The sequence below is a fragment of the Phyllostomus discolor genome, chromosome 11 (assembly GCF_004126475.2).
Source record: "Phyllostomus discolor isolate MPI-MPIP mPhyDis1 chromosome 11, mPhyDis1.pri.v3, whole genome shotgun sequence".
In the NCBI taxonomy this organism is placed as follows: Eukaryota; Metazoa; Chordata; class Mammalia; order Chiroptera; family Phyllostomidae; genus Phyllostomus; species Phyllostomus discolor.
In genome coordinates this window covers 3,677,037-3,690,011 of record NC_040913.2, presented here as the reverse complement: position 1 = coordinate 3,690,011, position 12,975 = coordinate 3,677,037, and the positions used below count along the sequence as shown (strand labels likewise).

The window sequence follows — 12,975 nt, the reverse complement described above, 5'->3', positions numbered from 1 at the left end:
GAGAGATGTCCGAACCACACCCTCCAGACAGGTGGCAGGAGACAAAGAGAAGCCGCCGCGTCCACCCGCACGTCACTGCGGGACAGGACTGCCCTTCTGGGGGGGGGGAGACAGGGAGCTTTTCCGGCCTCGCTGGGGAGATGAGTGCACAGGCGTGCGTGACACCTGTCACGCTCACTGAGCTGCACACTGGAAACGGTGCATCTCCTTGTGTGTCCATCATACTTCAGTAACAGCAGAAGGTTATTTTGCGACAGTTAAAAAATATGCACTTTCTCCCTTTAATTATAACCGTATGTATATTATGCAAAGATGTTTCTTGAACATTTAAGAAGATGGTGGCTCTCTCTTCCCTTCCCAAAATCACGTTGCTCGCCCTCAGTGCCCGTCCTGAGATGCCGAGGCAGGAAGGGGCCTGGCACCATCTACAGTGAAAGACGAAAGGATCCCGCGCCCCGGGCCCTGGGCCCCAGCTCCGGGTTCTGGTCGCCTCCGGAACGTGGGCGCACAGAGGGCAAGAGCTGGACCCCCGGCAAAGGGTGCACCCCGACACTCGAGTAAGAGTAAATGTTCTGTGCACTGAAAGGAGCAATCTCGCCCTGGCCGGTGTGGCTCAGTCGGTTGGAGCACCGTCCCGTAACTGAAAGGTTGCGGTTCGATTCCTGGTCAAGGCACATCCCTAGGTTGCGGGTTCAGTCCCCGGTCCAGGCGTGTGTGGGAGGCAACTGATCGATGCTTCTCTCTCGCATCGACGTTTCTCTCTCTCCCGTCCTCTCTCACTAAAAGCAATGAAAAAAAAAAGGTCCTCAGGTGAGGATAAAAAATACTGGGAAAAAAAGTAAGGAGTGATCTCTAAGCTTAAACTGAGAATCTCCACTAGAGGTTTGGCATAAACTGCTGGGTGGCTTTTCCCCACATATGTTTGTTTCGGGCATTTCACGGGCACACACCAATCACTGCTCCGATCGCTGGAGCCCGCAACCTAATGAAGCAGGCCCGCTGGATTCTGTGCTTTTAAAATAAACTGTGCTTCATCCAACGTTCGTTTAACTTAGTGACGGCCTTTAACAAACCACAACCTGTTTCTTCGTGAGTCAACATTTAAACCAGCTCACTGACCATAAACATCGAACAGAGACTGAAGACAAGGGCAGAGAAAAGTGAGATTTACAGCCGACTGGGTAATAGTCAACGGCTCCCGTTCTCGGAGGGCCGGTCACCACCTCCGGCCTCCAGCCGCACGGCCCAGGGGGGGCGAGGACCCCTGGAGCGCCCCCAGGCCCCAGGCACGCGGCCACCCAGCTGGGTCAGGCATCCACACCTTCCCTCCCTGGGAGCCAAGTCAACGGCTTACAGACACCTAGCAGTTCTGTGCAGGGAGAAACGAATGAATGCGGAGCACATGAGTCTAAGGAACTGTCTTAAGAATTTTTTATTTCTGCCCTGGCTGGCGTAGCTCAGTGGATTGAGTGCGGGCTGTGAACCAAGCATCACGGGTTCGATTCCCAGTCAGGGCACATGCCTGGGTTGCAGGCCACAGCCCCCAGCAACCACACATTGATGTTTCTCTCTCTCTCTCTCTTTCTCCCTCCCTTCCCTCTCTAGAAATAAATAAATAAAATCTTAAAAAAACTTTATAAAAAAAGAATTTTTTATTTCTACGACTTCACTGCAACCAGGGCTAAGTGGAGAAGAACATCTGAAGTCACTGGACAACCCTGCGAAGTGGGTGCTGGCAGCACACGCAGGCCCTGGGGGCCCGGCCACTGGGACCGCCCAGCTCCGTCCCCACCGTCCGCAGAGCCGAGGGCCTGGCCCTGACACAGTTCCAGCAAACTGCCGGGTGACAGTGCTTACCTCAATGAGCCAATGAGGTTTAGAAAAAGATGATGTTCAATGGAAATCATTAGGAGATCCATTACACGTTTTCTGCCTTCTCACAGACAGGACAACAGACGTGTAACCCGATCGCCCCGGCCCCGGCCCTGGCCCTGCCCGGAATAATAGCGAGAACTGTAATTACCGTCCCGAGCGGCATTAGGGGGAAACCTCAGGGCCGGCTGCGGGCCGCACGGGTGTGTTTGCTCTGCGCTCGGCGGCACGAAATTACAGCGTTGGGAGCTCTCGAGGTGGCGGCCTTTTGCTGGTCTGGGACTGACTCCTCCCCACGGCCCTCTGGCTGCTCGCTGCGTCCTTGCTGCCTCCGTCCCTCTGCCTCTCCCGGCTTCTCCCCTCACCCCCTCCCTGCACCAGGGCCGTCTGGTCTGGCCGAGCAAGCAAGCGTCCGACCAGAGCCCAGGGGGCCCCACGGAAGGGCCCACAGGTGCCCCTCCCTGCAGACCGCCCTGGACCTGGTTCCGCAGAAGACCGCGGCTTGGGTTCCACAGAGCCACCTTCACCAGTAGCACATTTGTCTGTCAATACAACGCTGAAATACTGACCAAAAGGCCGAGTGGTGGGAAGGACGAGCAGGGCACTATAGGGAGGGGGAGGCAGAGGGGGGCAGCAGCCCCCGGAACCGACACATGGCACACACAGCGTAGTGAGAGCAGAAGGAACCTCTGCTTCAGATGTCTGCTCTGCTCTCTGCTCTGCTCTGCTCTGCTGGGGAGGACTGGCCCCGCCATCTGCCTGCCACCAGCCCGGGGCTGTTTTGCCAAGTTCCCTTTGATCTCCTGTCCTCCTGTTCCCCCGCCCCGCCCCCCAGAGCCCAGCAGGAAAGAGCTCTGCTGCTAAGAGGAGGAAGCTCCCTGTCTCTGGGGCCGAGTGAGTGCTGCAGCACACAGCAGGCCCCCGGCCGGACACCCAGGGTCTGGACCTGAGGACCTCGGGCGACTTGAAGACTTTCAGGGCACGGAACCCCTGACTCTGCCTCAGGGGGCCCGTCCTGCAGAGGACCCCGTAAGCCCCCAGAAAGCCAGGCCATGGAACACCGGCGCGCTCCTCAGAGCTCTGCCGCAGGGACGAAAGGACACGCCCACATGCAGCAAAAATCCGATAGTAATTCTCCCTGAGCAAAGGGCCGACGTGATTGGATTCCGTGCCTGCCGTCTGCGTCCCCTTGCACCGGCATTCACTGCGCTCAGCTTCTCCAGTGGGCGCCGGGCGCTCCGGGGTGCAGGGACTGGTTTCCGCACTTCTGAGCCCCGCTGGCTGGGTCACTCGGGTGCAGGGGAAGTCACCGTCATTCACCTCCCCTCCCCTTCCTCCTCCGCCTCGCCCCCCCTCTGTCTCCTCCTCTAAAGAAAATAGACAACTACTTATATTGGTATTCATTGCAAAACACTCCCAAAGTATTTCCTTTTAAATGTGTTTTGTTTTCTTTTAAGGTTTTATTTATTTACTTTTAGAGACAGAGGAAGGGAGGGGAGAAGAGAGGGAGAGAAACATCCATGTGCCAGAGAAACATCGACCAGTTGCCTCTTGTACGCCCCAAACTGGGGACCTGGCCCACGGCCCAGACATGCGCCCTGACTGGGAATGGAACTGGTGACCTTTAGGTTCAGGGGCTGGTACGCAGTCCACTGAGCCACACCAGCCAAGGCTGTTTCGTTTTCTTTAAAAGAGGCATTTACCAGAGGCCCTCATTTTGAAAGAATTTAGCACTGCATGCCAAGAGACAGACAATATTAATACCTCTGGACCCACAGACGCACCGTGGGCATCCACTCTTTAGTGTGCGGACACGGAAAGACCCCACAGAGGGGGTCCCCCCCCCAAAGAGGGGGGACAGCAGCACCGGGGTGAGAGCAAGTGCCAGCACCACCGCGGTCCAAACACCCGTGCGGCGCTTTGCTCGGTGAATGTCAATACGGTCGAAAAATGTTTAGCACGGGTGAACAAAAGTTTATCTCCCCAGCGGGAAAAGGACACAAAGGAACACGCACGGCATAATTACATCGGTTTTTAAAAAATCAGCGGCACAGGCAGAGGAAAGACAAAGGGAAACCCTCAAAAGGCTGCAGTTTGCGTTGTGTGCTCTGATGCTGGCGGTGTTTTCTGTCCGGCGTTCTCCCCCTTTTCTGCCAGACTTTAAAAACGATCTTGAATGAGCAAATATGGCTTTTAAGAACTTATTGTGAAGTTCCTTGGATTCGTCATCTAGCGACAAGTCACGTTTCCCTGGGAGAACGGCCGTGTTTCAGGCACGCGGCGCACTCTGGGGCTTGCAGGTGCGGGACCTGCGGTTTCCAGTGCGTCGCGCCCGTGAAATTCCTGAACCGGCTCCGGCCCACAGACCTGGCTTCCTTCCTCCCCCACGCGGAGCCTTATCTGATCCTCATCTCGGCGCAATCGCCGGCTTGTTTTACAAAGCCCCCGAGAACAAAGCAAACATCTAGGTTAAACGCACTGAAAGAGGCTGGACGGGGTGAAACCCGCTTTGGGTTTTTCCAGAACCATTTGTCCCGGACCGCGGCGCTCGCTCGTCCTGCACGGAGTCCACGCTGCCGAGGGAAACCAGGTGGAATCTGCATCCCCGACCCTGCCGGGCCGGGTGCAGCTCTAAAACGCCCGGTGCGCTTTCGTCCATTTCTCTTAAATGCTCCAAGTGGGCGCGTGTTACTGGGAAGCGAGGGGCGAAGAGGAGTAGAGCCCGAAGCGGAGATTGCTGCGACAGGGTCCCTTGCATTCTCCTGTGGCTCAGAGAGACGCTGCTGGCCAGCCCTGGGCCCCAGCCGCCCCAGCCGCCTGCATGCACGCAGGAATGCCTTCTCAGCGGCTGACCAAGAGGTGACCCGTCCTTCCTGCTCTGGAGGGGCGGGGAGCCCAAAGCCCCGGCTCGCTGCGCACAGGGCGTGCGGCCTCGGACCCCGGGCGGACAGGACAGACTTCAGCCTGAGTAGGTCCCTTTGGCCTCCAGCCTAGCCATCCGGGGCGGGCACACAAGTCCACCTCGGCCCCTTTCTAGGCGTCTTGCCCACCCCTGGGGGGGAGGATCAGCAAGGAAAACACCCAAGCCAGCTGCGCCGTGAGGGCCTCCCGCGAGGGCAGCTCCCAACCCCACCAGGCACACCTGGCCAGGGCGGGGCCCCAAGCGGCGGGCAGAGGCGGCCAGCACCAGAGGAGGGCCGGCCAGCGGGCAGCCAGTGGTTCCGCGTGCACGCTCTGGCGGGGCCACCTCTGGACGCTCCCCCCGTCCCGTCCAAGCTCTGCCACCCCGCACGGCTCTGCCCACCCTCCAGGGGGCAGACGGAGGTTCAAGGTGGTGAGGGAGTCTGCCCGCCAGGACGCCCTCGGTCCAGGGCCTGGAGTGAACCCCAGGTGTCCGGCGACGGGTCTCCCACCGTGTCCTGCTCTGCACTGCCACCCCCGACGGACGCCCGATTGGTGAGGACGGTCTACCGCGGGGCCGGCGGAAACTAGCGCGAGCGATCGAAACTTCTCTCCTGTTTTAGAAATCACATCCGCCGGCCGGTGCGTCCTCGTCTCTCATCCCACACTGGTAGGGCGGCCCCACAACCCCCTGGCTCACAGGTCTTCTTGACCCCCGGCCTCTGCTGCACGCCAAGCCCCTGGGCAGTTGCCTGTTCTTCCTGGAGACAACAATCCCCACCCCCCATGCCAGGGGATGAGATCTCAGCATCCCAGGAGCATGGCACGGTGGGCGGGGCCAGGAAGGAGGCACAGGCCCTGCCCGCTGAGAGGCTGTTCCGGGTAGCCTCCGCCGGGTACGGGCTCCTCGGCGCTCACAACAACCTGCAGGGTGGTGGCACCCGTTTTCAGGGACCACACTGAGCCCTAGGCGAGTCAGGGAGGTCACCTGGCCAAAGGTGCACCAGCCGCAGACACGTGTGGACCTGAGGGGCCCCTGGGGAGGCTGACAGAGAGCGGGGAGTTTTCCATGCTGTGTTTCCCATCCTTGCTTCGGCTTGCTCCAGGTGTTGTGCAGATACAGAAAGACGTGTGACATTCACTCAGAATCATTCTCGTGTCGTGAACGCACACAGCCATCCTTCTCACAACCTTGCTCGCAGCTGGCTGTGTGCCGCACACTTCGGGGACGGCTTGCCTGTAGTGGGGGCCGCGTCCCAGGCGGCCTGAGCCCGGCCTGCAGCCCGGGACCTCCTGGGAGGAGCAGCGTGTCACCTTGACCTCAGACTTCGGCAGGACCCTGGCTGCCGGGACACCCACGCTTTCCGCTGGCCTCCCCTCCCTGTCATGACAGCCTCCAGCCCCCGTGTCTCCCAGCCTCTGAGCTCCGCGGCCCCGCCCGACCCTGCAGAACACAGCGCCGCCTCCGTGGTGCCCAGCGGCCCAGCAGCGCCGTGGCTGAAGGACACGCCCCCTCCCCTCTGCCCCGCCCCCTCCTCCCCGAGGCGGCCACCTGAGCTTCGGACCCTTCTCCAGCCAACCTCACGTGCCTGGTGAGTCTGGCCTCTCGACGCGAAAACATGCAGACTAAAACAGCGCCCCCTGGCCTGCGCACCACGCTCCGCGGGCCACGTTCACGGGCAAAGGGAGTTGGTCTGGAAGGGTCTCCATCTCCCCCACGTGATCTCCTGGTTTCCTTCCACCGCGGCCTCCACTCCCCTTCCTCATGGGAAAGGCTCTGGGCATATGTCGCCAAAGAGCTCCGGGGGGGGAAGGTCACTGCCAGAGTCCACCGACCCCACGTGCACGCTGCGTCCGACGCTGCAGCCACGCTGCTGCCCGGGCTTCCCCGCACATCCCCGCACCCTCCGTCCGGTCTCCTGTTCCGGCTCCGGGCCTCCCCGCGGGCTCCTAGGTCACCGCCCGCCACGCCCCCTCGGAGCACGCCGCCGCCTCCCAGACCCGGGACCAGGCCTTCGCCGCTGCTGCCCCTCCGCATGCGTTGTCTCTGAGCACCGCTGCCGTCGGAGCGGTTAGTGGGCCACAGCCCCAGTAGACTGCCCCCCCCCGCCCCCACAAGACGAGGACTGGGGTCTCTCTGCTCCGTGCTGCGTGCCTGTAGTGTACGCGTTTGTTCCACAGGCAGACGGAGCAGCCTCTGCCCCGTAGGACACGGGCATCTAACCAGATCCTGCCCTACAGGGGTCTGGACGGGGCCGTCCAGACCAGAGCGGTGCGGCAGGCCCGGAGAGAGGCCTGCAGGCCGAGCCAGCAGCTGTGCGGCACTGAGGCAGGGCCCCGGGCTGTAGGGCCCATGGTCCCGCACTCCACGGCTGCCTAGGGCCTCCAGCCAGGGCTGGCCCTGGGGATCAGGGAGCTCTGGCCTGTCCCACCACGGCCTGTCTCCTTGCCACACGCGCCATACCCCAGGCAGCTGTGTGCACCACTGTCTTACAGCTGCCCAAGAGTCTGACTAAAGCGGGAGCTCCTCACGGGGCAAAAGCCGACAAAGGAGCCATGTTTTCGTGAATGAGCTGAAAAGCCCGAAGCAGGGAAATGAAAACACGAGGCGCCTTACATAACTTCCCCCCAAACGTCGAGACCTCCGTGGAGGAGACTGGTCGTGTTCTGGACGGACTCCCAGGGCTGTGCCCAGGGCAGCGCCCTTCCCTGCCCAGAGATAAGGGGGTCACCGACCGCAGACCCTGGCCGCCGCTTCCCAGTCCGAGAGGAGGCTCGCGTGCCTGCAGTTCTGACTGCGAACCATCATTTAGTTTTCTTTGCTTTCTAGAAAGTGTCCCACACGGAGAACTATGTCTGTACGTATGCATTAAACTAGTTGCTTTTCTTTTCAAATTATAACTTAATTAGGGCTTTACGAGACGTTAAAAGTTAAATGCAAAATCTACGTTTAAAGGCTAATTTATGATATCCAAACTCAGCCAGATCCCCGAAGGCAAAAAATTCCCGTGCCTCAGACTTATGACTAGATTATTAAACCCCCAAAAAGAAAAATTAACCCAGCACTTTCTAACTCGCCCCTGGGCAACACCGATTCCTTCCCTAAGTGTTTCCTTGGCACTTCGGGATGCAGAGCCCAGTCCGCCTTCCGGAGGAGGACACGGAGGCCCAGCCGACCCCCGGGCGTGGACAGGTCGCTGGTTGTGACTGGCCAGAGACCAGGTCCTTTTACGGGTGGTTTAGCATAAAGAGGCTCTTTCGGGATCTCCTCTGTTAGATTTTCAGAGTTCTCCTTACACTGTGCACATTAAAGCAAACAATGTACGAAAAAGTCTACATGCGGTAGACTACATCAGCCACGAGAGGAGGGAGGAGAGTTGGGCGTCCCTTGGGGGAACAGCGGAGTGCAGGGGAGGGGGCCCACCCCTCAGAGCGCAGGCTCGGGTTCGAATCCCGTCTCTGCTGGTTTCCAGCCCACAGTCACAAGCCGTGGGCTGCTCTGGGCCTGGGTGTCCCCCTTGACCAGTGGGGCTGATGACGCGGCTGAGAAAATTCGGTAGAACAAACTGTCCCCCAGCGACTAATGCAGAATGGACATTCCCTGCTGCACTTGTTAACTGCAATGAGTTACTCGGTGAGTGTTCGGATATTATAAAATGAGGGTCAAAACCCGTTTCTATGAAAGTTAGAGTATGCTTTTGTGTTTTGTTTTGTTTTTTTTTGCTTTGCTATCACTTCAAATGAAGAGTGAAAAATAATGCATTTCTGGTAAAGGTCATAATAATAGGGACTGCGGATCTCCACAGTGTTCTGGGAGACACGGGTGCCCTGTGACCTTACCCAGTAATGCCACCACTTTCCATTAGGGCAGAGGAGGCTTCTGTCACAGAAAGATGCACCAGGACACACCCGCTGCTTTGCAGATGAGATCCGCACAACCCCTACTTCCACAGACCGACACTCCCGATGCTCCCTGAGCAGCCACCAGTGGCCCGTGCTCAGGGTCTGAGCCCTCCGGCCTCCTCCGCCGGGACTCGAGACCTCCTGGGCACGGCGGGCACAGTCCCCCACGCCCTGCTCAGCAGAGACGGGCGTGAGCTGAGCGCCAAGGGCCGCCTGCTGATTTCTCTCCTGGCCCAACACCTGGCCCAGCACCTGTGGGTTGTCACCGTCCAAGTTCATCCTTAGGAGTCCCCCTCACAGTCAATGCAGGCTCATACACAGAACTTGTAACGAATACCTTTTATATCTAAGGGGAAGGTATGATCAGAAAGAGTAATGTTCATGTAAATAGGAAAAGACGACTTTCTCGTTTACAGGCACATTCCCATGACACCACAGGTTTCTCTCCTTACTTATTGGTTCAATGAGGAAAATAGAGAAACAAGTGAATTGTTCACTGAACAACGCCTTCATTAGGACAGGCAGTGCACGGGGAGGAGTGTGTCTGGACCGGCAGAAGGGACGCCGCGGGACAGTGTCTGGGGCCTGAGACGGGGACACTCAGGCGTTCGTGGGGCCCTGGCGCAGAGGCAGGATGCGCTAGGGGTCCGACCACCTGGCTAACTGGAGCGGCCCGAGGGCCATCTGGAGTGAAAGCCAAGGGTCTCCATGGAGCCCGCAGCGCGAAGTGTCCGTGTTTCCCTGGGAGCCTCCCACCTGTCGATGGGCCCGGTTTGCTGACGGGGTGCTCAACAAAAGGGCTTTCTGTCCTGCCCGGAGCTGGAGGAAAGAGCACGCACCCGAAGCCCCACCATAGAGAGAGATTTCACTCCCTTTGCTGAGTGAACAAAGGGTTTGTTTTTTTTTTAAAGGCCAAGGCCCTTCAGCTGTGTTTGCGCGGCGCTCACTCACAGTGCGGCTCATAGGGGGGAGGCGGGTCTCCGCAAGGCACACACTCCATGTCTTGGAAACCAACCAGCTTCGTCTTCCTGTAAAACCTGGGAGAAAAAGGAAAACGGTCCCCGTTAGCTCCTTCGCCGAAGCGCGAGCTCGCAGTGAGCAGATTACATGGATTACTGGCAGTCTCTTTAACCAGCTCTACTGTTTAAAAAAAAAAAAAAGGTCCTCAAAGCCTGAACTGTGGCAGCACTTAGACAGCCAGCCTCGGAGAGCCCTCTGGGTGTGCAGGGAGTATGTAAAAAATACCCATGCCACTAAAACCTAACTTTGTAGATTTTTTTAGCCTCACTTTTTTTTTATGTTGGGGGGCAGGGGTGCTGGTGAGGGAATAGGAAATCAATTTAAAGGATCAAACACCTTATAAATAAAGTGCTAGTTTTTTACATTTACAATTAAGAGACGAAAATAGTCCAGCGGCCCGTACAAGCAATGGGAAAGTGTGGGGAGGTGCTTACACAGTTTTGATACGGGGACGTCTCTCTAGGCGGCATGAGAAACGCACCGCGGGAGCCGGAGAGGAAGAGAGGGGCCGCTTTGAAAACACACACACACCATGCAGAACATGAAGGACGGCCGGAGAGCAAAGCCAGCAAAGCATCACCGGCCCGTTAACAGGCCAAAGAAAACAGAGGAATGGCTCTGGTCACAGCACCTTCTACAACCCAAGTCCGCGACACTGAACTGAAACATCCTTACAAGTGAAAGGGAAAACCAGGCAAAAAGCACTCATTCCCCAAAGAGTATCATTTCATCATTCCTAATTTTCATTATTAAAACTAAAAAGAATGATACCACTAAAAAATTAAAATTTAACTCTAAAATGTTTAACTTTATTAGTAATCAGGTGACTGTAAATGGTGATGGGAATCCACCATTTTTACTTTACCGAGAAGATACACACACGAGCAGCCTAGACTGCCAGCAGGAAGGTGAATTGCCACTCGGAGGAGGGCAATTTAGCAATATGTCATCAGAACGCAATAAAATAGTTTATCGACACTCTTTGCCTGATAATACCATTTTTTGAAATACGTCCTAAAGGAAGAATCAGCCGGGTGAACTGTGTGTGTAGGAATGCCATCACGGTATTGCATTCAAACTCCAGGGCTTGAATACATTGCGCTTGGCTTGTCCATTCATCCGTGGATGGACACATGTGGGTTGTTTCTACTCCTGACTGTTGTGAGTAGCACATTGGTGGATGTGTTTCCAGTTGTCTTGGTTCTGTATCTAAGGGCAGGGTTGCCGGACCGCATGGTAACTGTGTGACCCTGCTGAGGAAGTGCCAGGCTACTCGAAGTGGCCACACCACTTTATATCCACGAGTGCACGCGGGTTCCAGTCCCTCCGTATCCTCCACAACACTGATTACTGTTTGCGTCTTCAGTAACAGCCGTCCTTGTGGGTCTGTGGTGGGCAGCTTTCACGTGCATTTCCCTGGCGGCTAATAACGTTGAGCATTTTTTCACGTGCTTACTGAGCATTTGTATGTCTTCTTTGAAGAAATGTCTAATCAAATTTTTTGCCCATAGTTTAATTGGGTTATTTTCCTTGTTATTGCTGAGTTCTGTAAGAAAGTCCCTTATGGCATACATCATTTACAAATAATTTCTCTAACCCTGTGGATTGCCTTTTCATGTTCACCCTTTGAAGTAGACAAGACTTTCATCACACACTGAGTGACCCTGGTACAGCTGCCTTCTATTCGGCTGCTCTGGGTGTTACACCCTGCTCTTCGCTCCTGTCTGGGCGCCGAGTCATTGCCTACGGCCATGCCTGACCCTCGGTCGCGTCCCTAACCTGCTTCGGCCTTTCATGTCCAGGCTTTATCTTGCCCTCTGACCTCAGCAGGAGCCCCGGAAGGATCCTGTGCCATTTAGTCAAAAGCGCCCCGGTCTTGTGGGCACGCCCCGGCCGAGCCCAGGGACAGCCCCTCCCGAGCTGGGCGCACACTGGCTCAGTGACCGTGCCTGGAAAGCCCCCAACCCGGATAAGACTCCTCCTTCATTCCCAAGGCACTGTGGACACTACAGAGCAAAACTCACGTACAGCACTCCGCCAAGTGCCCGGCACGTTATAAATAACCCATGTCCGCCGCTCTGGCTGCCCTTCCGGTGATGGTCTTACTTCTGCAGCAGTGCCGCACCCCCACGGCGCCGGGAGTGCCGGCTCCTCGCGGCCGTCTCCGGCTGGTAACGCGGCCGGCACTGTGCGCCCGTGGCAGCCAGCGTTCTGATGCTCCGCGTCGTGTCTCTTCCATTCCCTCGGGCGGCGACGCCTCTCACTCCCCTGCCCTGGTATCACGACCCGTGCCTCCCCAAACCCCACTCTGGGTCCAGGGCTGAACCCCACCGATCCGTGGTACCTGAGTACCTATGCAACGCTTACCTGGCCAGGAAACTACGCACTTCAAAATCCCTCCGCCTGGGGCCTGCCTGCCCCCGTGGCCCAGGTGCAGGTCGCGTCCTCTCCAAGGCCCGGGTCCTTTTCAGCGCTCACCATTAAGGTTTTCCACTTTCGCACGTGCCCACTCCCGTCCACCCTCCCTATTTCTGCTGGATTCTCCCCTCCTCCTGAAGATACCCTGGCCTCCTGGCAGCTCCTTAAGAAATGCCAGGCGCACGGCCACCCTGGGGCCTGTCTCTCGCACTCCTGTTGTGACAGTGCCCTTCCCCACGCGCGGCTGGGCCGCGGCCTCCTCTCTGCACGCCTCGGCTCAGATGCCCCTCGGTGCCACCCGCGCTGCAGGGCCGCGCCCAGTCTGTCCCCCGCTCTGGCGGCCGCCGCCCCTCCGCGGCGCTAAGTTTTCCTGTTTTCCGTAAGCGTCGTCATCGTCAGCCTTTCTGCGCAGTTTGCTTCTATAGTATTTACTGCTAAGGTGGTTTTTTTTTTTTGAGAACCTGATTTGGGTAGAAGCTCCCTGTGCGTGCGTGGGCCTCTTCGCCCCGGACCCGGGCAGCGCCGGGGGTGGCCGGCGGACAGCCTCAGGGCAGCCGCGCGCCGGGCCGCAGAAGCGCCTGGCGGGTGGGTAGCGGGCGGGTAGCGGGCGGCCTGTCTCCGACCCGGAGGAGGGTGAGCCCGGACGGGATCGCAGGCCACAGGCGCTTCCCTTTTGTCCGTGTGACCGTTTTGGTTTTTTTTTTTTTTATTGATTTATAGGAACTCGAGAGTCCTACGACACTAATCCTCTGCTAGCGTGCTCACTCACGTTATTTATACCCGGCGCCTGGCCCCTCCGTGCGCGGGCCCATAGGACCCAGCGGCGACTGCCGAGACGCCAAGGCCCGACCCCTCGCTCAC

At 57.8% G+C, this 12,975-nt stretch overlaps 1 protein-coding gene across 2 annotated transcripts in view; it reads right to left on the bottom strand.

The window, feature by feature from the left end:
• TNFRSF19 (TNF receptor superfamily member 19) overlaps positions 1 to 12,975 on the bottom strand; it is a 63,394-nt gene that overhangs the window by 15,843 nt on the left and 34,576 nt on the right. For both annotated transcript variants that reach the window (XM_036011203.1, XM_036011202.1), the window contains exon 5: positions 9,628 to 9,713. In XM_036011203.1, coding sequence (XP_035867096.1) covers positions 9,628 to 9,713 — 86 coding nt within the window. The remainder of the gene's footprint in view (positions 1 to 9,627; positions 9,714 to 12,975) is intronic.